General features: G+C 70.7%; 5 protein-coding genes across 5 annotated transcripts; 3 read left to right on the top strand and 2 right to left on the bottom strand.

Moving 5' to 3' along the window:
- Window positions 1-6: 6 nt before the first annotated feature.
- MAST1 (microtubule associated serine/threonine kinase 1) lies at window positions 7-3,359 on the top strand. The gene is made up of 5 exons (XM_040543630.1): window positions 7-283; window positions 785-907; window positions 1,471-1,607; window positions 2,169-2,338; window positions 2,731-3,359. Exons 1-5 carry the CDS (start codon window positions 89-91, stop codon window positions 3,357-3,359), a joined length of 1,254 nt encoding a protein of 417 aa, XP_040399564.1. The 5' UTR covers window positions 7-88.
- A 1,215-nt stretch (window positions 3,360-4,574) lies between these two features.
- GCDH (glutaryl-CoA dehydrogenase) lies at window positions 4,575-8,789 on the top strand. The gene is made up of 11 exons (XM_040543623.1): window positions 4,575-4,650; window positions 4,754-4,842; window positions 5,015-5,149; window positions 5,742-5,804; window positions 6,524-6,694; window positions 6,769-6,898; window positions 7,481-7,700; window positions 7,793-7,896; window positions 7,993-8,118; window positions 8,218-8,378; window positions 8,466-8,789. The coding sequence occupies exons 2-11, from the start codon at window positions 4,761-4,763 to the stop codon at window positions 8,552-8,554; spliced, it is 1,281 nt and encodes a 426-aa protein (XP_040399557.1). The 5' UTR covers window positions 4,575-4,650; window positions 4,754-4,760; the 3' UTR covers window positions 8,555-8,789.
- Window positions 8,790-8,932: 143 nt separating this feature from the next.
- On the bottom strand, window positions 8,933-12,062 carry SYCE2 (synaptonemal complex central element protein 2). The gene is made up of 5 exons (XM_040543625.1): window positions 11,972-12,062; window positions 11,284-11,326; window positions 10,879-10,997; window positions 10,021-10,222; window positions 8,933-9,358 (listed from the first exon to the last, which is right to left on the bottom strand). The coding sequence occupies exons 3-5, from the start codon at window positions 10,989-10,991 to the stop codon at window positions 9,164-9,166; spliced, it is 510 nt and encodes a 169-aa protein (XP_040399559.1). The 5' UTR covers window positions 10,992-10,997; window positions 11,284-11,326; window positions 11,972-12,062; the 3' UTR covers window positions 8,933-9,163.
- A 668-nt stretch (window positions 12,063-12,730) lies between these two features.
- Window positions 12,731-15,972, bottom strand: FARSA (phenylalanyl-tRNA synthetase subunit alpha). Its single transcript, XM_040543622.1, has 13 exons — window positions 15,779-15,972; window positions 15,149-15,286; window positions 14,968-15,066; window positions 14,740-14,858; window positions 14,546-14,638; window positions 14,335-14,463; window positions 14,140-14,255; window positions 13,971-14,055; window positions 13,786-13,885; window positions 13,532-13,700; window positions 13,358-13,435; window positions 12,978-13,092; window positions 12,731-12,894 (listed from the first exon to the last, which is right to left on the bottom strand). Exons 1-13 carry the CDS (start codon window positions 15,932-15,934, stop codon window positions 12,789-12,791), a joined length of 1,503 nt encoding a protein of 500 aa, XP_040399556.1. The 5' UTR covers window positions 15,935-15,972; the 3' UTR covers window positions 12,731-12,788.
- Window positions 15,973-16,727: 755 nt separating this feature from the next.
- Window positions 16,728-20,068, top strand: CALR (calreticulin). Its single transcript, XM_040543624.1, has 9 exons — window positions 16,728-16,929; window positions 17,881-17,982; window positions 18,109-18,312; window positions 18,397-18,491; window positions 18,579-18,788; window positions 18,867-18,980; window positions 19,064-19,207; window positions 19,314-19,406; window positions 19,530-20,068. The coding sequence occupies exons 1-9, from the start codon at window positions 16,833-16,835 to the stop codon at window positions 19,719-19,721; spliced, it is 1,251 nt and encodes a 416-aa protein (XP_040399558.1). The 5' UTR covers window positions 16,728-16,832; the 3' UTR covers window positions 19,722-20,068.
- The last annotated feature ends 99 nt before the right edge of the window (window positions 20,069-20,167 follow it).

The raw sequence follows: 20,167 nt of genomic DNA on the forward strand, positions 1-20,167 counted from the left end.
GTGGCGCGGTCCCCGTGTCCCCGTCTATGGGCACGGTGCCAGCGGGGGCGCAGGGGAGGCGCCCGGCTCCTCGCCCCTGGGCAGCCCCATGTCCCCGCGCTCGCTGTCCTCGGACCCCTCGTCGCGGGACTCGTCCCCGGGCCGCGAGCTGGCCCCCGCTGTGGCCGCCCCCCGCTCGCCCATCGCCATCCCCCGGCCCGGCAAGAAGTTCGGCTTCACCCTGCGGGCCATCCGCGTCTACCTGGGGGACAGCGACGTCTACAGCGTGCACCACGTCGTCTGGGTCAGCGGGGCCGTGGGGACGGGGGGGGGGAAGGGGACGTGGGGACAGGGAGGGGACGCGGGGATGTAGGGGGGTATGGGGACGTGGAGGGGAAAAAGGGGACATGGAGGGGACGCGGGGATGTGAGGGCATGTGGGGACAGGGAGGGGACATGGGGACATGGAGGGGACACGGATATAAAGGGATATGGGGACATGGAGGGGAAAAAGGGGACATGGAGGGGACGCGGGGATGTGAGGGGATGTGGGGACAGGAAGGGGACATGGGGACATGGAGGGGACATGGGGATGTGAGGGGATGTGGGGACACGGAGGGGAATAAAGGGACATGGGGACAAGGAGTGGATATGGGGACATGGGGGCCACCGGGGATGCACGGGGACTGGGGTACCGCTCGGTGCGGGCGGGGGCTGCGGGGCCGTGCCGGGGCTGTGCCGGGGCCGTGCTGGTGCTGGTCCCGGTGCTGTGCCGGTGCTGTGCCGTAACGGCGCTGTGGGCGCAGCACGTGGAGGAGGGGGGCCCGGCACAGGAGGCCGGGCTCTGTGCTGGGGATCTCATCACCCACGTCAACGGGGAGCCCGTGCACGGGCTGGTGCACACCGAGGTCGTGGAGCTCATCCTCAAGGTCAGAGGTCACGGGGTCACGGGGGGACGGGGGGTCACGAGGCCACGGGGTTGAGAGGTCGGGGTGGGGTCATGGGTCACGGGCAGGGTCGTGGGTCACCGTGGTGGTGTGGGGGGTCAGAGGTTGGGGTGGGGTCAGAGGTCGTACTGGGGTCATAGTGGGGTTGGAGGTCATGCTGGGGTCAGAGGTCATGGTGTCAGGGGGTCACAATGGGGTCAGAGGTCGTGGTGGCGTCGGGGGGGTGTGGGTCACGGTGGTGTTGTATGGGGTCATGGTGGGGTCAGAGGTTGTGGTGGGGTCAGAGGTCACATCAAAGGCAGAGGTCATGGTGTCAGGGGTCATGATGGTGTCAGGGGTCACAATGGGGTCTGAGGTCATGGTGGGGTCAGAGGTCATGGTCGTGTCAGGGGTCACGGTGGGGTCAGAGGTTGTGGCAGGGTCACGGTGGGGTTGGGGTCACGGCAGGGTCGGAGGTCACGGCGGGATCAGAGTTCACAGCAGGGTCAGGGGGCGTGGCGGGGTCAGGGGTCACAGCAGCCCCGTGACCCTGGCGGGGCCGGCAGAGCGGCACCAAGGTGCTGGTGACCACGACGCCGCTGGAGAACACCTCCATCCGCCTGGGGCCTGCGCGGCGCCGCAGCGCCCGCACCAAGATGGCGAGGAGGAACCGCCGGGGCGGCGCCGGGGGCGGCCACGAGAGGTGGGCGGGGGCCCAGTGCCCGGGTGTGTGTGTGTGGGGGGGTCCCGGTGCCCAGGGGGGGTCCTGGTGTCCGGGGTCCTGGTGCTCGGAGAGGGGGTCCCAGCGCCCGGGGCGGGGGGTGGGGGTCCTGGTGCCCAGGGTCCCAGTGCCTGGGGACGGGGTCCCTGGAGGGGGGGGTCCCGGTGCCTGGGGTGGGGGTCCCGGTGTGTGGGGAGGGTCTTGGTGCCCAGGGTCCCAATGCCCGGGGACAGCGTCCCTGGAGAGGGGTCCCGGTGGGGGGGGGGGGGGGGGGGGAGGGGTCTTGGTGCCCGGGGGGGTCCTGGTGCCCGGGGTCCCACTGCCTGGGGACGGGGTCCCTGGAGGGGGGGTCCCGGTGCCTGGGGTGGGGGTCCCGGTGTGTGGGGAGGGTCTTGGTGCCCAGGGTCCCAGTGCCCAGGGACAGCGTCCCTGGAGGGGGGGTCCCGGTGGGGGGGGGGTCTTGGTGCCCGGGGGGTCCCGGTGCCCGGGGTCCCGTTCCGGGGGGGGTCCCGGTGGGGGTGCCCGCAGTGACCCCCCCGGCAGGCGGCGCAGCGCGCTGTTCCGCCACCTGGCCCGGCAGGCCTCGCTGCTGCACACGAGCCGCTCGCTGACGTCACTGAGCCGCTCGCTCTCCTCCTCCGACAGCCTCCCCGCCTCCCCCACGCACGCGCGCGCGCGGGACCCCGCCCTCCCGCCGCGCGCCGCCGAGACAGGTGCGCGTCGCCGTGGCAACGGGGAGGGGGCGGGGCTACGGGGGCGGGGCTACGGGGGCGGGGCGGGGCTGCAGGGGGACAATGGGGCGGGGCTGCAGGGGTGGGGCGGGGCTGCAGGGGTGGGGCGGGGCTACGGGGAACGCAAGGGGCGGGGCTACAGGGCGAGGGCGGGGCTACAGGGGACGGGGCGGGGCTATGGGGAGGACAGTGGGCAGAGTGGGGCTGTGGCAGGTGGGGCGGGGCTACCTGGATGGCAAGGGGGCGGGGCTTCAAGGGGCGGGGCTTCAGGGGGCGGGGCTTCAAGGGGCGGGGCTACCTCAGCCAGGAGGGGCATCCTGCGGCGGGGCCTGCTCCCGGTGCCGGTGCCGTGCGGTGACTCCCGGCCGGGGCAGGGCCGTCCCCTCCCAGCAGCTCCCCGGGCTCCAGCGCTCCCCCGTCGCCGGCCCCGGGCCCGCACCTGCGTCCCAGCTCCCTGCAGGGGCTGTCCCCGAAGCTGCAGCGGCAGTACCGGGCGGCGCGCTGCAAGTCGGCCGGCAGCATCCCGCTCTCGCCGCTGGCCCACACGCCCTCGCCGCCCGCCGCCTCGCCGCCCGCCTTCCCCGCCAAGCTGCACCCCAAGGCCGCCGACTCGCCGCGCCTCGCCCGCCGCGGCCCCCCCGACAAGGCGCTGCCCCCCCCCCGCAAGCTGGGCCTCGAGGCCCGCAAGGACTTCCCGGCCGAGCCCCCCCTGCAGAGCCTGGCCGAGTGGGACGGCGAGAGCCCCGGTGACGGGGCGCCCCCCCCGGCCCCCGCCCGCCGCCTGGGTCGCCAGGAGCCGCCGCTGCTGCTCGGGGCCCCCACCGGTGCCGAGGGTGCTGCCGCCGCCCCCCCCAAGGCGCTGAGCCCGGTGCAGGAGCACGAGCAGGGCCGCAGGGGGGGCGCGCCGGGGGTGCCCCCGGTGCCCATCGTGGTGGTGGGGGCCGGATCGGGCCCCCCCGGGGAGGGGGAGAGGGCGGGGAGGGGAGCCCCCACCGGGCGCTGACCCCCCCCCCACCAGGCGTTGAGCCCCCCCCACCGGGCTCTGACCCCCCCCACCGGGCCCAGACCCCCCCCACTGGACGTTGACCCCCCCCACTGGGCGCTGAACCCCCCCCACCAGGCCCTGACCCCCCCCCCACCGGGCACTGACCCCAGCCTCTGCTGTAAATAAGGGGGGGGCCAGGCATGCGGGGCCCCCCCTCCCCGCCCGCTGGCACCTCCCCCCCGTGTACACAAAGGGTTAATACTGTGACACCCCCGCCCCCCCGGTGTGATGTCATTGGCCCCCACAAACCACCCCCCCCTTTCGTCCAGGTGTTGCCCCGCCCCTCCCCCTGTTTGCCCCTTGGTTCTTGGCCCGGTGATGTCATGGCGGTGATGTCAGCGGTGATGTCATGCACGGTGATGTCATGGCGGTGACGTCACGCACGGTGGGGTGAGGGTGCAGCTCTGACGTCATCACGGAGGGGAACCGGTGACGTCACAGTCCTTGGGGCCTGCGAGTGATGTCACTGCCGGTGACATCACAGCGCTGATGCAGAGTGGAGGTGCTGACGTCACAGTTATGACGTCACCCACGACATAAGACAGACGATAGCACAGCTCCGGTGTAACCGGCGGAGCAGGCCCGATGATGTCGTAGCTACCGTGTAACCGATGGCGTGGGAACGATGACGTCACAGCGACGATGGCACGGATGACGTCACAGCCGTGATGACGTCAGGACGGGTGGCGCGACCCAGGCGGTGACGTCACCGCTGTGAGGTCACCGTGCGGGGCTCGGGCGAGCAGTGACATCACACGCCAACAGCCCCCACCGCTCCGAGGGCCAGCCCGGCGGATGACATCACCACCGCCCTGTGACGTCATCACCCCCCCCATTCTTGCTATGCAAACGCCCCCGGGACGCCCCGGCCCCCCCCCCCCCCCCCCGGGCACAGGGGGCCATGGGGGCGCCCGGGGGGGGCCCCGGGGACCAATAAAGGCTGCACAGCACCGCCCGGCCCCGCTGCTCTGTCTGGGGGGGGGGGAGGGGGGATTTGGGGGGGGGGGCGTCGGGTCGTGAAAAATCCTCAAATCCCCCCAAAACCCCGCGCCCCCCCCAATGTCCCTTGGGGGTTGGCGGGGGGCGGGCCCTGCGATCCGGGCAGGAAAGGGTTAACGTGCCCCCCCCAATGTCACACACCCCCCGCCACACCCCCCACGTCCCGCCCCCTACGTCACGCCCCCCCCCCCCCCGTGACGTCACGGCCCAGGGCTCCTCGGGGCCCGTTCGCCGCCGCCGAGCTCGCAGGGTGCGGGGGGGGGGCAGCTGAAGGTCCTTGGGGGGGGGGCACTGGGGGCCCCCGAGGTCCTTTGGGACCCCCAGGTTCAGCCCCCCCCCCCAACCCCCCGCAGCCCCCCCATGGCGCTCCGCCTCGCCGCCCGGTTCCGGCGCCCGGCCCTGAGCGGCGTCCGCTGGGGGGGCTCGGCCCCCCCCACGCGTGGTGAGTGGGGCGGAGGGGGGGGCCCCACGCGTGGGGCTGCGCTGGGGGGGGCCCACCTGGGGCGGGGGGCAGCGCTCAGCCCACGCGGGGGGCTCCCGTGGGTGGGTGGGTGGGTGAGTGGGGGGGCAGCACCCACGGGGGGGGGGTGGTCACGCGTGGGGTGCCCCCCCAGCTGCCTTCGACTGGCGGGACCCGCTGGGGCTGGAGGAGCTGCTGGGCCCCGAGGAGCGGCTGCTGCGCGACGCCGCCCGCCGCTACAGCCAGGAGCGCCTGGCCCCCCGCGTGCTGCTCGCCAACCGGCACGAGGGTAACGGGACCCCCCCCCCGGGGACCCCCTCCCTCCGGACCTCCCCCCCCCCGGGACGCCCCCCCGGGACGATGTTCCCTCCGTGACACCCCCTGAGCGTTAATACGCAGCCTGACGTGCTCTCTCGGCACCCCCAAATAACCCCCCCCAACCCCAACCCCCCCCAAATACATCCCAGGACCCTCAGACCCCCCCCCCCAATAACCTCCACCCCCCCCAGATTCCACCCAATAACCTCCGCCTCCCCCAGGCCCTCCCCAAATACATCCCAGCACCCTCAGACCCCCCCACATACCCCTCAGCACCCTCAGACCCCCCCAAATACCCCCAGCACTCCCCGATACCTCCCAAATACCCCCAGACCCCCCCCCAAATACCCCCCAGCACCCTCAGACCCCCCCCAATACCCCCCAACACCCCCAGTCCCCCCAAATGCCCCCCGACACCCCCCCAGCACCTCCTGATACCCCCTGCATCCAACAGAGGGGGTGGGGGGGGAGCCCCCCAGCCAAGGGGTTCCCCACTGCCTGCCCCCCCCCCTCCATCCAGCTCAGCCCCCCCCCTCTGCTTCCCCCCCCCAAAAAAAAAACAGTCTTTGACCGGGAGATCGTGACTGAGATGGGAGCCCTGGGGCTGCTGGGCCCCACCATCCAAGGTGAGGGGGGGGCACGGGGGGGTCTGCGGCCCCCCCAGGAGGGTGGGGAGGCTTTAGGGAGGGTTTTGGGGCCGTGGGGGGGGGGTTGGTCCCTCTGGGAAGAGCGAGGGGGCTGGGGGGGTAGGGGAGAAAGGTGTAGGGGTCCAAGAGACCTCCCGGGGGGGGCAGGAGTTTTTCTGGGGGGGGCGAGGGTGGCACTGGGGGGGTGTTGGGACCCCCCCGGGGTCCTGAGAGGCTTTGTAGGGAGCTAGGGTGGCCCCAGGAGAAATGGAGGGGGTCTGGGGGGGGGATTTGGTGTCCTTGAGGGGCTGGGGGGGGGACTTGGGGGGGCTGGGGTCCCCTGGGGGCTTCAGGGGGTTGTGGGGGGGGGGTCTCCAGGTTGGAGGGGGATGTGTTGGGCCCCCCCCCGTGGGGTTCTGGGAGGCTTTGGAGGGATCTGGGGTGGCCCCAGGAGAAATGGGAGGGTTTTTTTGGAGGGGGGCTGATGTCCTTTTGGGGTTGGGGGCTTCAGGGGGGTTTGGGGGTGGTCTCCAGGTGGGAGGGGGACGCGTTGGCCCCCCCCCCCCCCCCCGGGGTCCTGGGAGGGACAGGATGGGAACGAGGGGGTCAGGGACGGGCTCTGTCCTCCCGGGGCGGGGGGGGGGGCGAGCGGGGTCCTCCTGAAAGGGGGCGGGGGGGGGTCCTGCAGCACCGTTGCCCCCCCCCCCCCCCCCCCGCAGGTTACGGCTGCGCCGGGACCACCTCGGTGGGCTACGGGCTGGTGGCGCGGGAGCTGGAGCGGGTGGACAGCGCGTACCGCTCGGTGCTGAGCGTGCAGTCCTCCCTCGTCATGCACCCCATCCTCACCTACGGCACCCCCGCCCAGCGCGACCGCTTCCTGCCCGCCCTGGGTGAGCTGGGGAGGGGGGGGGGAGCCCCTCGCCCCCCCCCCCCCCCCTCGCTGACCCCCCCTCTTTCCGTCCAGCGCGGGGGGAGCTGCTGGGCTGCTTCGGGCTGACCGAGCCCAACCACGGCAGCGACCCCGGGGGCATGGAGACGCGGGCGCGCTACGACGCCGCCACCAAGAGCTACCGCCTGCGCGGCTCCAAGACGTGGTGAGAGCCAAAAACCGCCCGGGGGGGGCAGCCCCACACCCAGACCCCCCCCAAACCCTTTGTTCCGCCCCCCCAACGCCTTTTTTTCCAACCCCTTTTCCCTCCCCCCAACCCCCTCTTTCCCCCCCAACGCCATTTTCCAACCCCTTCCCCCCCCAACCCCTTTTCTCCAACCCTTCCCCCCCCCGACACCCCTTTTCCCCCCCGACCCCCTTTTCCAACCCTTTTTCCCCCCCCAACCCCCCTAACCCCCTTTTTTTCTGCTGCCAACCCCTTTTTTCTCCCCCAACCCGATTTTCCAACCCCTTTTTCCCCCCACCCCCTTTCTTCCAACCCTTTCCCCCCCCCATAGCTCCCTTTTCCCCCCAACCCCTTTTTTCCAACTCTTTTCCCCCCATAACCCCCTTTTTTCCCCCCCCAACCCCTCTTTTTTTCCCCCCCAACCCCTTTTTTCCAACCCTTTTCCCCCCCGTAACCCCCTTTTTTCCCCCCCCCAACCCCTCTTTTTTTCTCTCGTAACCCCCTTTTTCCCCCCCCAACCCCTTCCCCCCCCCCCCCCCGACCCCTTATTCCCCCCCCCAGGATCACCAACGCGCCGGTGGCCGACGTGTGCGTGGTGTGGGCGGTGTGCGAGGAGGACGGGCAGATCCGGGGCTTCCTGCTGGAGCGGGGCATGGGGGGGCTCAGCACCCCCAAAATCGACGGCAAGTTCTCACTGCGCGCCTCCGCCACCGGCATGATCCTGATGGACGACGTCGAGGTGCCCGAGGAGAACCTGCTGCCCCACGCCACCGGCCTGGCCGTAAGCTTTCTTTTCTGGGGGGGGGCCACACACGCGGGGGGGTGCCGAGCGGGTGCTGAGCCCCCCCGCTGATTGTTCCCCCCCCCCCCAAGGGTCCCTTTGGGTGCCTGACCCACGCTCGCTACGGCATCGCCTGGGGCGCGCTGGGCGCCGCCGAGGCGTGCCTGGAGACGGCGCGGCAGTACGTCCTCGACAGGTAACGCGCTGCCGGCCCCCCCCGGCGCCCCCCGACCCCCCTAAATCCCGCGGGGACCCCCCCATGTGCCCCCCCCGCCCCCGTTTTGTCGCGCAGGAGGCAGTTCGGGGCGCCCCTGGCCCGTAACCAGCTGGTGCAGAAGAAGCTGGCGGACATGGTGACCGAGATCGCCCTGGGGCTGCAGGCCTGCCTGCGGCTCGGCCGCCTCAAGGACGAGGGCAGGTGGGGGCCGGGGGCGAGGCGCGCCCCCAGATCGGGGTGGGGGGGCCCCCGGGGGCAGGGGTCTGAGCGTCGGCGTCCCCCCCCCCGCCCCCCGCCCAGGGCGGCCCCCGAGCTGGTGTCGATGCTGAAGCGCAACTCGTGCGGCAAGGCGCTGGACGTCGCCCGGCAGGCGCGCGACATGCTGGGGGGCAACGGGGTGAGCGACGAGTACCACGTCATCCGCCACCTCCTGAACCTCGAGGCCGTCAACACCTACGAAGGTAGCGCCGGGGCGGGGGGGGGGGCGCGGGGACCTCCCCCCGTCGCCGCCGGGCACCCCCAGACCCTGCCGCTCCTCCCGCCCGCAGGCACGCACGACATCCACGCGCTGATCCTGGGCAGAGCCATCACGGGGCTCCAGGCCTTCACCGCCGGCAAGGCAGAGAGGCGCGGCTAGGCGCCGCGCTGCCGCCGGGCGTTGTGGTGCGGCCGGCGACTCGGGCTCGCCGCGCGGAGGGGCTCAGGGCGCCGCTCAGGGTGCTGCGCCGCTCGGGCCCGGTGGCGCCGACGGGACCCGGCGTCGCCGCCCGGCCCCGGCAGCCCGGTTCTACCTCGGTGACCCCCCCCCCCCCCCCCGGTGCCTTCCCCCTCCGTGCGGCGCCGCCGGCCACCCCAATAAAGGCTGGAGAAGCCTGTTCGTCAGCGCCGCGCTCATCAGCGGTAATTAAGACTCCTGGGCGCAGCTCAAGCGCCGGGACGGGGCCCCGCGTCCGCACGAGGCGGGCTTTGCCGACGCGAGGCCCTTCGGAGGACCCTTCTAGAGCCCGTTTGGGGTCTTTTGTTCTTTTTATTTTAATTGTGTTAAAATCCGAACACCAACAGCCCGCGGAAAAGGCGATTTTAGGCTGATATTCCTCATTTCTCTGCTCGCGAAGGAGCAGCTGGCCCGGCACGGCCGTAACGCCCGCTGGCGGGGGGGCTGCTGCTGGGGCTGGGGGCTGCCTGTGGGGGGCTCGGGGGGCTCCCCGCGGGCTCGGGGGGCTCCCCAGGGGCTCGGGGGCCGCGCTCACGCCTCGGGCTGCAGGCACAGGTCCTTGTAGGCGGCCTCCACGGTGCGGCAGACCTGCTGCAGCTCGTCCTCGGCCTGCCGCACGCGCTCCATCACCTCGGCCAGCTCGTGCAGCCGCTCCTGGATCTGCTCGTTGTGCAGGCTGTAGAGCTGGAAGAGCTGCTCCTCCAGCTGCTCGGCCAGGTCGGACACCTTCCAGGAAAAAAAAAACGGGGGGGGGCGGTGGGGGGGAAAAAATAAAAATCGGGCCACTGGGGACAGGGGGCGGAGGCGCTGGCAGCGCCGCGGGCACAGCCGGCCCCGTCCCCGGGGGGGCGGCAGCTGCGGCTGCCGCGCTGGCACAGCTCCCGGCCGCACTTGGCCGGCGCCGCCGCCAGCTGCGCCCCCGGTAGCCGGAGCACCGGCCGCGGTAGCCACCGAGCGCGGGGTCCCCCCAGCCGCAGCTGCCGGGGCCTGGCTGCCATCTGCGCGCGGGGGGCGCAGGCGGCCCGGAGCCCCCCCTGTTCCCACCCCCCGTCCGCGGGGATGGCAGAGGGAGCAAAGTCCAGCGCGGCACGCGGCCAAGCAAGGACACCGAGGACAGGCAGCAGCAGCGCGGGGACCGGGACGGGGGGCGGGCGGCGTCCCCTCCGCCCCCTAAAGCAGATCTGGAGGCAGCTGCAGCCGCCCCAGAGGGGCCGGGCCCCCCCCGCCCGTGCAGCCGCACACCAGGCTCTGCAGCTGGCGCCGGCGCCTCGTGGGACGCCGCCTGCCCGCAGCACCTCCTCTCGCCATCCCCACGACTTAATTCGGGCGGAATAACGCAATTAAACGCGGCGAGCAGGCGCTGGGCGGCCGCGCGCCCCCCCACGCACCTTCAGCAGCAGGCTCTCGCGGAAGCCGCTCATCACGGTGTGGTCCTCCTTGCGGCTCTCGTTCACCCTGTCGATGAGGCGCTGCGCTCGCTGCCGCAGGTCGCCCACGCTGGAGTCCAGCGCTGCGAAGTAGCGGGAGGCCTGGCCGTCCAGAGCCCCCGAGCCCAGCGGGGGGCTGGCGGCCGGCTGCTCCGTCCTCGGCCCAAACACAGCACCCGCGGGTCAGGGGCGAAGGCAGAGCCATGGCCAAAGCCAGCCTCAGCGGGGCCGTTTGGGGAAGCAAAGACAGGCAGAGCTCGAGGAAACCCCGGCTGCACGGCCAACGATAAACGAGTTTAATTCCCAGGGAGCTAATTCATCCCAGCAGCTCCTGCGGTGGCTCTCACTAAGGCAGCGAGAGACTTTGCAGGGGCTGTGGGACACTCGTTGCGTTTGCCAGGGCAGTGACAGGCGCGCCCCGACCCGCACTGGCAAGCAGGGGGCAGAGGGAGCGTGGAAACGGCCGGTTTGCCCAATCCTGCCCTGCACCGAGCAGCAAGCCGGGCGCTGGGGCTGGGCTTCCCCAAACCGTTTCCCCCTTTGAGGCGTGCATCCACGCCGCAGCTCAACGGGCCCTGCTATCAGAAGCAAGCTGGCCAGCCGGTTATGTTAATTACGAAAGACGAGTTATTAAAGGAGGAAATCTCACTAACGGACACGGTGCCCTGTGAGTAATCAGATTTGGGCCCCGTGGTGTCACTGAGCTCAGCCTGCCCCTGCCGCTCTGCCTGAAGGGTTGTCATTCCTGGCACGCAGCCCCTTTTTTTCCCTGATTTAGGTTAAAATCAGGAGCCCCCTGGCAGGTGCAAAGCTTCCTACCTTGAGGGGTCCTCGCCAGGGTTTTCGTCTCTGCCCAAACCGGTGAAGAAGGAGCTGTCGTTCTGCATCTCCTCTGGCTCCAGCTCTGGGTCCTCATGCTCCTGATGTGCCATGGTGGCCTGCTGGGGTGGCAGGGAGACATCAGCCTGCAGTGGGCATGGGGTGATGTCCCCATGTCCCCATCCCGTCCCCATGTCCCCATCCCACCCCCATGTCCCCATCCTGTCCCCATGTCCCCATCCCGTCCCCATGTCCCCATCCCACCCCCTGTGTCCCCATCCTGTCCCCATGTCCCCATCCCGTCCCTGTGTCCCCATCCTGTCCCCATGTCCCCATCCCATCCCTGTGTCCCCATTCTGTCCCCATGTCCCCACCCCATCCCCGTGCGGACGGGGCTGCTCCCACCTTGGTCTGAACCCGCGGCTCCACAGCCAAGCTCCTCAGCAGCCTGCAGGGAATACATTTGGGAATGTCCAGTTAGCCGTAATATTGTGGGTTATTAATAATAATAACTAAGCTGGGGGACAGGTGGAGGTGGGCTCCTGGCCCAGAGACCCCGTGGTTCTCCCCCCTCGATAAAAATGTCTCTTTTTGGAGGGGGGAGACCCCACCACCCAGCAGAGCTCCCGATTTTACACTTTCCCAAAGGGTTAAAGCGTTAAATGAGACATTTGAAGCACTGAGCCCAAAATTAAGTAGCAGAGGACGAACAAACACATGTTTCTGGAAAACTTCTGGTGGGTTTTAGCCAACATGGCAGTGGTTTTTTTTGCACATTCTCACAGACTCCACGCTCCACACCCCACGAAGCCTGACGAACACGGACACCACCATTGGGCCCAGAGGGGCCCAGTCAAGCACTGGGACGGCCCCGGGGCACGGCACCAGCACAGCGGCCGGGATGGCGGCAGGGGCTGTGGGGGAGCCATGAGGCGAGCAGGGCCCCCCCAGAGGGGCCTGGATCAAGGGCCTTTGTGGCCAGCCCGGCGTTGGGCTCACAGGTACAGGCCCCAGGGTGGAAAAAGGGGGCCCCAAGAGCAGCGACCCCATACGGAGAACCGCGAGGGCCCGATTCCTGTCCCCGGTTCCTCACCCCGCGCCGCCTCCCCCGCCATTTTCCCCCCGCGGCCTCGCTGAGGAGAGCACGGTGGGCGGGTCGGCGGCGGGCGGCTGGTGACGGGCACCCGCGCCGGCCAATCAGCGCCCGTCTCCACCGCGGGCTGGCCAATGGGCGGCCGAGAGGAAAAAAGGCGGGAAGGGCCGCGCTGTGAGGAGAGGGAGGAGCCGCCATTACGGTGTGAGGGGAGACGAGGCGTGAGTACCTCCGGGTGGCGTTTTGGGGCGGGGATCGTGGCCGAGGGGCTCAGGAGGGCTGCTGCTGGTCTCCTCCAGGACTTTCCAGGCTCCTCCACTGATTCAAGGTGTTGTTTTGCAGGTGGGTGCTGCCGGTGCCCAGCCAAAAGCAGGGACAGATCCAGCGTGATGTGCTGAGGGAGCCCGGGGTGCTCGCACCCCTCTGTGCTGCTGCCACCACGATGCTCCAGCGCCCAGCGCCAACGCGGTAAGCCCCAGCACAGCCCCCAGGATGTGAATGCCGCCTCCTCACGAGGAACCCCAGATCCTGGGCTGCCCCAAGGCCCCCATCCCTCCCCCAGGCTCACCGCAGCAGCCGGGCTCTGCACCACCACGAGTACCTCATGGGTGCAGCAACCATGTGTCAGGCTGTGGAGAGGTGAGGAGGGCTCCTTCTCCCCCCCAAAAAACCCTCCCAATCATTCTATCACAATAAAACCTTCTCTCAGCCCTCGCTCCATGCGTGGTCGCTGCCCCCCAGCACACTCAGAGGCACCCGGCTGGGCAAAGGAGGTTTATTGGGGCCGGTTTTTAGGGCAGCGGCTATAAATAGGGCTCTAGACGTCGAGGCGGCACAAGGGGCTGTCGTAGACCATCTGCAGGTTGACCCGGTGCCCCACCAGCTCGCGGATGTTGTTGATGCCGTATTTGATCATGGTGGGGCTGCAGCAGGATAGGAAGGGGTCAGCAGGGCCGGGCTGGGCCCTCCCTGCCGCGGGGGGGGCCCTGGCTGCCCCTTGACTCACCGCTCCAGCGAGAGCCCCCAGGCGATGACGGAGACGTTCTCGGGCAGCCCCATGGGCAGCAGCAGCTCGGGGCGGAAGACCCCCGAGTTCCCCACCTCCACCCACTTCTTCAGGCCTACAGAGCGAGAAGGCGGGGGGCCCCACCCCACAGGGTGTGAGATGGGGGGGCGTCCACCTACGGGGCACCCCACAGACCCCCCCGCACGCTTTGCAGAGGGTCACAGGCTCCTCAGGGGTACCCCCAGCCAAAGGAGAGGGAGAGGTTAAGCTGATCCCCAAATTCCACAGAGAATGAGGCTGAGCTGACCCCCCCCCGCCTAAAAAAAAAAGCCACACAGAGCCCCCCCACGCCTCGCAGCGATCCCGCAGGGGCCCCTCACCCTCGTGGTAGCTGAACACCTCCATGCTGGGCTCTGTGTAGGGGTTATAGGCTGGCTTGAAACGCAGCTTGGTGATGCCTGGTGGGGAAGAGGGGTGTCAGGGGGGTGCCCCAGCCCCCTGCCCTTGCCCCGGTGGCCCTCCCCCGGCCCCCCCCGCCCCCCCCCCCCCCCTACCCAGCTTGGTGAAGAACTGCCGGAGGGTGCCCATGAGGTGGCCCAGGGTGAGCCCGCGGTCGGCCACCACCCCCTCCACCTGGTGGAACTCGGCCAGGTGGGTGGCGTCCAGGCTCTCATTGCGGAACACGCGGTCGATGGAGAAATACTTCACGGGAGTGAACTTATCCTGGGAAAAAATCGGGGGGGGAGGGGGGTCAGGCAATGCCCCCCCACGCTCCTTCCCCCCCCCCCCCCCCCAAAACCCGGCCCACCTGGCAGGCCAGGTGATAGAGCGCGCGGGCGCTGGCGGACGTGGTGTGCGTGCGCAGCAGGTTCTTCCGCGCCTCCTCCACCTTCCACTCGTATTTGTACCTGGGGGGGGCGCTTAGCTCAGTCCCAGCACTACGGGGGAGGCGCGGGGGGGGCGGCAGAGCCCCCCCAAACCCACCCCGCTCACCCCTGCGAGCCGTAGCCTCCCTGCGAGTGCACCTTCTTCACCTTGGCCATGTAGCTGGTGGGCAGCTCGGGGGCTTCAGCGGGGTCTGGGGGGGGGGAAAGGGGGCGTCAGCGGGGATTTGGGAGGCACGGGGTGGGGGGGCAGCGGGGATTCGGGCCCCCCCACGCACCCTGCAGGAAGAAGGTGTCGTGCTGGTCCCGCGCCGGGTGCTGCTGGGGCTGGAAGAGGGCGTCGAAGTTCCAGAAGGAGCTCTCCACAAAATTGTCGGTGGGCATCTCCGTGAACCTGGGGGGGGGCTGCGGCGTCACTCGGGGGGGGGCTGCGCTGTCGTAGCCCCCCCCGTGTGTCCCCGCCCCCCACTCACCCCATCTCCAGGAAGATCTGGCGGAGCTGGGAGCGCACCTTGAGCAGGGGGTGGAGGTGGCCGCAGGCCGGCGGCAGCCCCAGCGCCGAGAAGTTGTAGGGCTTGAAGGGGAGCTGGCGCCACGAGCCCCTGCGGGGGGGGGTGTGTGTTATGGGGTCGTTCGGGGAGGGGGGGGGCACGGTTGGGGCCCCCCCCGTGCCCCCAGACTCACGTCGCGATCATCTCCGGCGTCAGGTCGGTCTCCTGCCGCGCCACTGCTGTGCTGAAGGCGCTGCCCTTGCGGATCCAGTAGGACTTGAGGGTGCTGGGGGGGGCAATATGATTGTTGGGGGGGGAATAGGGTTTTTGGGGGGGGGGATGTGGGGTTTGGGGGAGGGTGCGGGGTCTGCCCGTGCCCCCGCTCACACTTCGAGCAGCAGCTTCCTCCTCTTGAGGTCGTTGCGCTCGCGCTCGGGCAGGCCGGCGGCGTCGCCCTGCTGCACCCTCCGCAGGCTCTCCTGCACCGCGTCCTGCACCGCCTCCACCTGCGGGGACGGACGGACGGACGGACGGACCGGTGGGTGGCCCCCAGCCCCCCCCCGGGTGTGGGGGGGGGGACACAAACCGGGGCCGCGCGGGGCCGGGGACACTCACGGCGCGGAAGACGCGGGGGCCGCCGGGCGCCGCCTTGTCGAGGCGCAGCCACTTGTTGGCCATGGCCTTGCTGAAGCCCACCTGGGCACCGGGCAGCTTCTGCGGGGGGGGGGGGGGGCGGTGAGGACCCCCGGGAACCCCCCCGGGAACCCCCCCCCTCCCGGGAACCCCCCCGGCTCACCATGGCGTCGCTCTGGGGCAGCCCGTCGGCGGGGAGGCTGCGGAAGAGCCGCACCTCGGGGCTGCCGTCCCGCAGCACCTCCGCGCCCTCGGCGCTCAGCTCCCAGCGCGTGGCCGCCCGCGCCTCCGCCTCGATCACCTGCGGGCGGCACCGGCATCAGCACCGGCACCGGGAATGGCACCGGCATCGGCACCGGGAGCTCCGGCACCGGGAGTGGCACCGGGATTAGCACCGGGACCGGGAATGGCACCGGGACTAGGGCCAGGAATGGCACCGGCATCGGCACCGGGTCCACCAGGATCAGCACTGGGACCGGCAATGGCACCGGCACTGGCACCCGAACCGGCAATGGCACCGGTATTGGCACCGGGAATGGCACCGGGACCGGGATTAGCACCAGGGTCAGCGGCACCGGGAATAGCACCGGCAGCGTGGTCAGCAGGGGGATGGGGACCAGGATTGGCACCGGGCAGAGGACCGGCATTGGGACCGGGATCGGCACCGGGACCGGGGTCAGTGGCACCGGGAATAGCATCAGCACCAGGACGGGGACAGGCGCCCGGACCGGGATCACCGGGCCCGGGATCACCGGCACCGGGCCCCGACCCCCGCGGGACGCGGCGCCCCCACCTCTCCGAGCGCCTGCAGGCTCTTGACGGCGCCCACGAGCGTCTGGTGGTCGAGGCCGAGCGCGGCGGCCGCCTCCAGGCTGCAGAGGCCGCCCCCGGGCCCCGGCGGCTCCCGCTCCAGCCGCTGCAGCAGCAGCTCCGCCACGCTCGGCGACATCGCGGCGGCCGGAAGCGCTCCCGCCGCCACCCGGAAGCGTTCCCCCCATGCCTCGTGTGGGCGCCGCCATCTTGAGTGCGGCGGGAGGGAGGCGCCATCTTGGGAGTGGCGGGGCGGCCTGGGGGCCGCGGGGAGGGGGAGGCCGCGAGGCGTGGCGGGAGGGGCTGTGACGTTATGAGGGCGGAGAGTGACGTCACGAGGGCTAAGAGTGACGTCACGGGAGCTAGCTGACGTCACAACACAGCGGGGACCCCCAGGCCCGTTACCATGACGACAGCCCCCCCTTACAGGTTGTTGCCATGGCAACGCCCCCAGGACCCCCCACCACCGTCCCCATTTGGGGGGGGCGACATGACGTCACCGCGCGACATGACGTCATCACTGATTGCATCACGGCTCCAATTTGGGCCTTAAGCCCCGCAGGCCGGCTGGGGGTACCCCATGGGTTCCCCCCCCGTGCACCGTCGCGGTGCTATTATGGGATGGCGGCGCCCCCCCCCCCCCCCCCCCCCACGTGGTCCGCAGGTGGCCAGGCCCTCCCCCCCCAGCCACGTGACCGCGGCGACGCGCCCCGCGGAGGGAGGGGGGGAGCGCGGGGGGGGGCGTCTCCCTCCGAACGCGTGGTCGCTCCTCATTGGCCGCCCGGCTCAGCCAATAGGAAGCGGCCATCTGGGACGCCAACGTTCGGGGGCGCCGCCGCCGCCGGCCAGCGGGCGGGCGGCCAATGGGAGCGGGTGCCGCGAGGGCGCCGACCAATGGGCAGCGTCCGGGGGCGGGCCGAGGGGCGGCGGGCGTATAAAGGGCGCCATCGCCGTCACCCCCCTCCGCAGTGCCGGGCTCCGCCGGGCCGGGAGGGAGGGTGCGCCCCGACTGGGCCGTGTGGGACCGCGCCGCCGCCATGAGCCGCCTCGGCCTCCCCCTCCTGCTCGCCGCCCTCCTGGCGCTGGCGGCGGCTGGGCCCACGGAGTTCTTCCGGGAGGAGTTCTCGGATGGAGGTGAGGGGGAGCGAGAGGGGAGGGGACGGGACCCTGAGGGGAGGGGAGGGGCGAGAGGGGAGGGGGCCCGGAGGGGGGAGGGGAGAAAGGGGAGGGAGGGGGCCCGGGGGGGGGAGGGGAGGGAGATGGGGGGGCGGCCAGGTAGGGGTCTCCGGGGTCCTGAGGGGGCCCGTGAGAAAAAGGGGAAGGGGCTGCGGGGGGGCTTGAGGAGAAATGGGGGGGCTTGGAGGCCGCCCCTAGGGTGGGAGTTGGGGGCTGTGGTGGGGGGATGGCCTCGGTAAAAGGGGGGCTCGGGAGGAAGTGGTTTAAATGGGCAGGGACTGGAGGGGATCGGGGTTATGGGAAAGGTGTGGAGGAGTGGAAGAGGTGGGGCTGCAGGGAGGCAGGTTGTACGGGGGGCGTGAGGGGGTGAGGGCCTCGGGGTTCTCCTGGTTTGGGTGTTTCGGGGAGGGACGTGATCCAATCAACCTTACCTGGGCCTGGGGAGCGGGGCCCTGAGAGGGCTGCGGGGGACAAAGGGCCGGGGATGAGGAGTGGCCCCGCGAGGGAAGGAGGCTGCTCAGTGGGGACAGAACTGCCCTGAGCAGGGTGTTCCCCCGCGGGGGCGGCGTGGGATGGGAGCTGGCTCTTACTGTGGGTTTGTTCTTGTCTGGAGCCCTAAATCCTGCTGCAGCCCTACAGCAAGGGGCAGCCCCGGAGCCTTATTTCTGCCTCCCCCAAGCTTCCAGCGAGGCGGGGGGCACGGGGTCCCCTCCCTTATCACTGTGGGTGCAGGGGGGCAGGCAGGAATCTTGACAGGCCGCTCTGGAGCGTGAAAAGCCAGCGCGGGGCTGTGCAGGTGGCCGGGAGCCGCCCCGCTTCCGGCCCTGTGGGGAGGGGCAGAACCCATTTCCTTCTGCTGGGGGAGGACCGGAGCCGGGGCACGGGGTCTTCAGCGCTCCTCTCCTGCAGATGCCTGGACCCAGCGGTGGGTGGAATCCAAGCACAAGCCGGACTACGGGCGCTTTGTCCTGACTGCTGGGAAGTTCTACGGCGATGCCGAGAAGGATAAAGGTGGGGCACGGACCCCAGGGGACAATTAATTAACGACTTGTGTTCGTTACAGCCTTGGCTGGGGGCTGCTGGGGGGTGGTGGTGCTGGTCGGGGCTCAGCACGGGTGGGTTTCGGTGCCCCGGCAGGGATCCAGACGAGCCAGGACGCGCGCTTCTACGCCCTCTCGTCCCGCTTCGAGCCCTTCAGCAACCGGGACAAGACGCTGGTGGTGCAGTTCACGGTGAAGCACGAGCAGAACATCGACTGTGGCGGTGGCTACGTCAAGCTCTTCCCGGCCGGCCTGAGCCAGGAGGACATGCACGGCGACTCTGAGTACAACATCATGTTCGGTGCGTTGCTGCCCCCCTGTGCTGCCCCCCCCCCGGCAGCGGCAGGCTCGTTTCCCCCCCCGTAACCCCCCTGTCCCCCCCCAGGCCCTGACATCTGCGGCCCCGGCACCAAGAAGGTGCACGTTATCTTCAACTACAAGGGCAAGAACGTTCTCATCAACAAGGACATCCGCTGCAAGGTGCGCGGGGGGGCACGGGGGGCTCAGCCCCTCCCGGTGGTGCTGCGGGGAGGAGCCCGGCCCCGCTGAGCGCCCTCTCCCCCGCAGGACGACGAGTTCACCCACCTCTACACCCTCGTCGTGCGCCCCGACAACACCTACGAGGTGAAGATCGACAACAGCAAGGTGGAGTCGGGGAGCCTGGAGGACGACTGGGACTTCCTGCCCCCCAAGAAGATCAAGGACCCCGAGGCCAAGAAGCCCGACGACTGGGACGAGCGGGCCAAGATCGATGACCCCGAGGACTCCAAGCCTGAGGTGGGGGGTGCCCGGGGGGCTGGGGGGAGACGTGGGGGGCCTGTGGCAGAGCCCTGACCGCCCCTTTTTGCCCCCCAGGACTGGGACAAGCCTGAGCACATCCCTGACCCCGACGCCAAGAAGCCGGAGGACTGGGACGAGGAGATGGACGGGGAGTGGGAGCCCCCCGTCATCCAGAACCCCGAGTACAAGGTGAAGCCCGGCGCCCCCCCGGGGGTCCCTGGGGAGCCAGGGCGGGGCCGTGCCCCTCTCAACCTTGCTTATGCCCCCCCCAGGGCGAGTGGAGGCCGCGGCAGATCGACAACCCCAACTACAAGGGGAAGTGGGTGCACCCCGAGATCGACAACCCCGAGTACACGCCCGACCCCAGCATCTACGCCTACGACAGCTTCGGCGTCATCGGCCTCGACCTGTGGCAGGTGGGAGGAGGGGATGGGGCGGGGGGTGCCCCCCTGGCTTTTTGGGGGTCGCCCCAATCCCCACGACCCCCCGGGGTCCCGCTGAGCCCCCCCTGCTCTGCCCTAGGTGAAATCGGGCACCATCTTCGACAACTTCCTCATCACAGACGATGAGAAGTTCGCTGAGGAGTTTGGCAACGACACCTGGGGGGCCACCAAGGTAGGGGGTGGGGGACACACAGGGAGCCGGGTTCCCCCCATGTCCCTGGGGCGTTGGGGGCGCCGCGGTGCCGCCCCCGTGTCCCGCACTGGGGTGCTGAGCTGACCCCCCCGCGCCCCGCAGGAGGCGGAGAGGAAGATGAAGGAGCAGCAGGACGAGGAGCAGCGGAAGAAGCAGGAGGAGGAGGACAAGCAGCGCAAGGAGGAGGAGGGGGACGAGGAGGGGGACGCGGACGACGATGAGGAGGACGATGACGAAGACGAGGAGGCGGAGAAGGAGGAGGACGCGGGGGCGGCCCCCAAGGATGAGCTGTGAGGGGGGGGAGGCCCCGGTCCCACCGCACCGGGCCCCGCCGGGGCAGCGCCCCGACCCCGCGGGGAGCGAGCGTAATGTCTCTGTGAGACCTGGACTTCGGTTTTTTAACGGGCGGCCCCTCCCGGCCCAGGGGGAGGGGACGGCGCCGGGGCCGCCCGGGGGGCGCGGGGCGAGGACTCAGGAACGGCACCGGGCCCGGTACCGGGGGGGGAGGGTTGGGGACGCGGCCCCGGTGCCGGGGGGGGGGGGGGGGGGGATCGGAGGGGGTTGGGGGTGGGGTGGGGGCGTCCCCCGCGCCCGTCGGTGGCCGCGCTGCGGTTTGTGTTAAATTAAAGCTCGTCCCGGCCCCTCCGCCTCGCCTCCGCTCTGTCCGCCCGCGCCATCTTCCCCGCGCGCCGCCATTTTGTGCGCGCCGCGCGTCACGTGACCGCGCCGCCGCCGCCGCC

This window comes from Cygnus olor, unplaced genomic scaffold, assembly GCF_009769625.2.
Source record: "Cygnus olor isolate bCygOlo1 unplaced genomic scaffold, bCygOlo1.pri.v2 scaffold_138_ctg1, whole genome shotgun sequence".
Lineage (NCBI taxonomy): Eukaryota > Metazoa > Chordata > Aves > Anseriformes > Anatidae > Cygnus > Cygnus olor.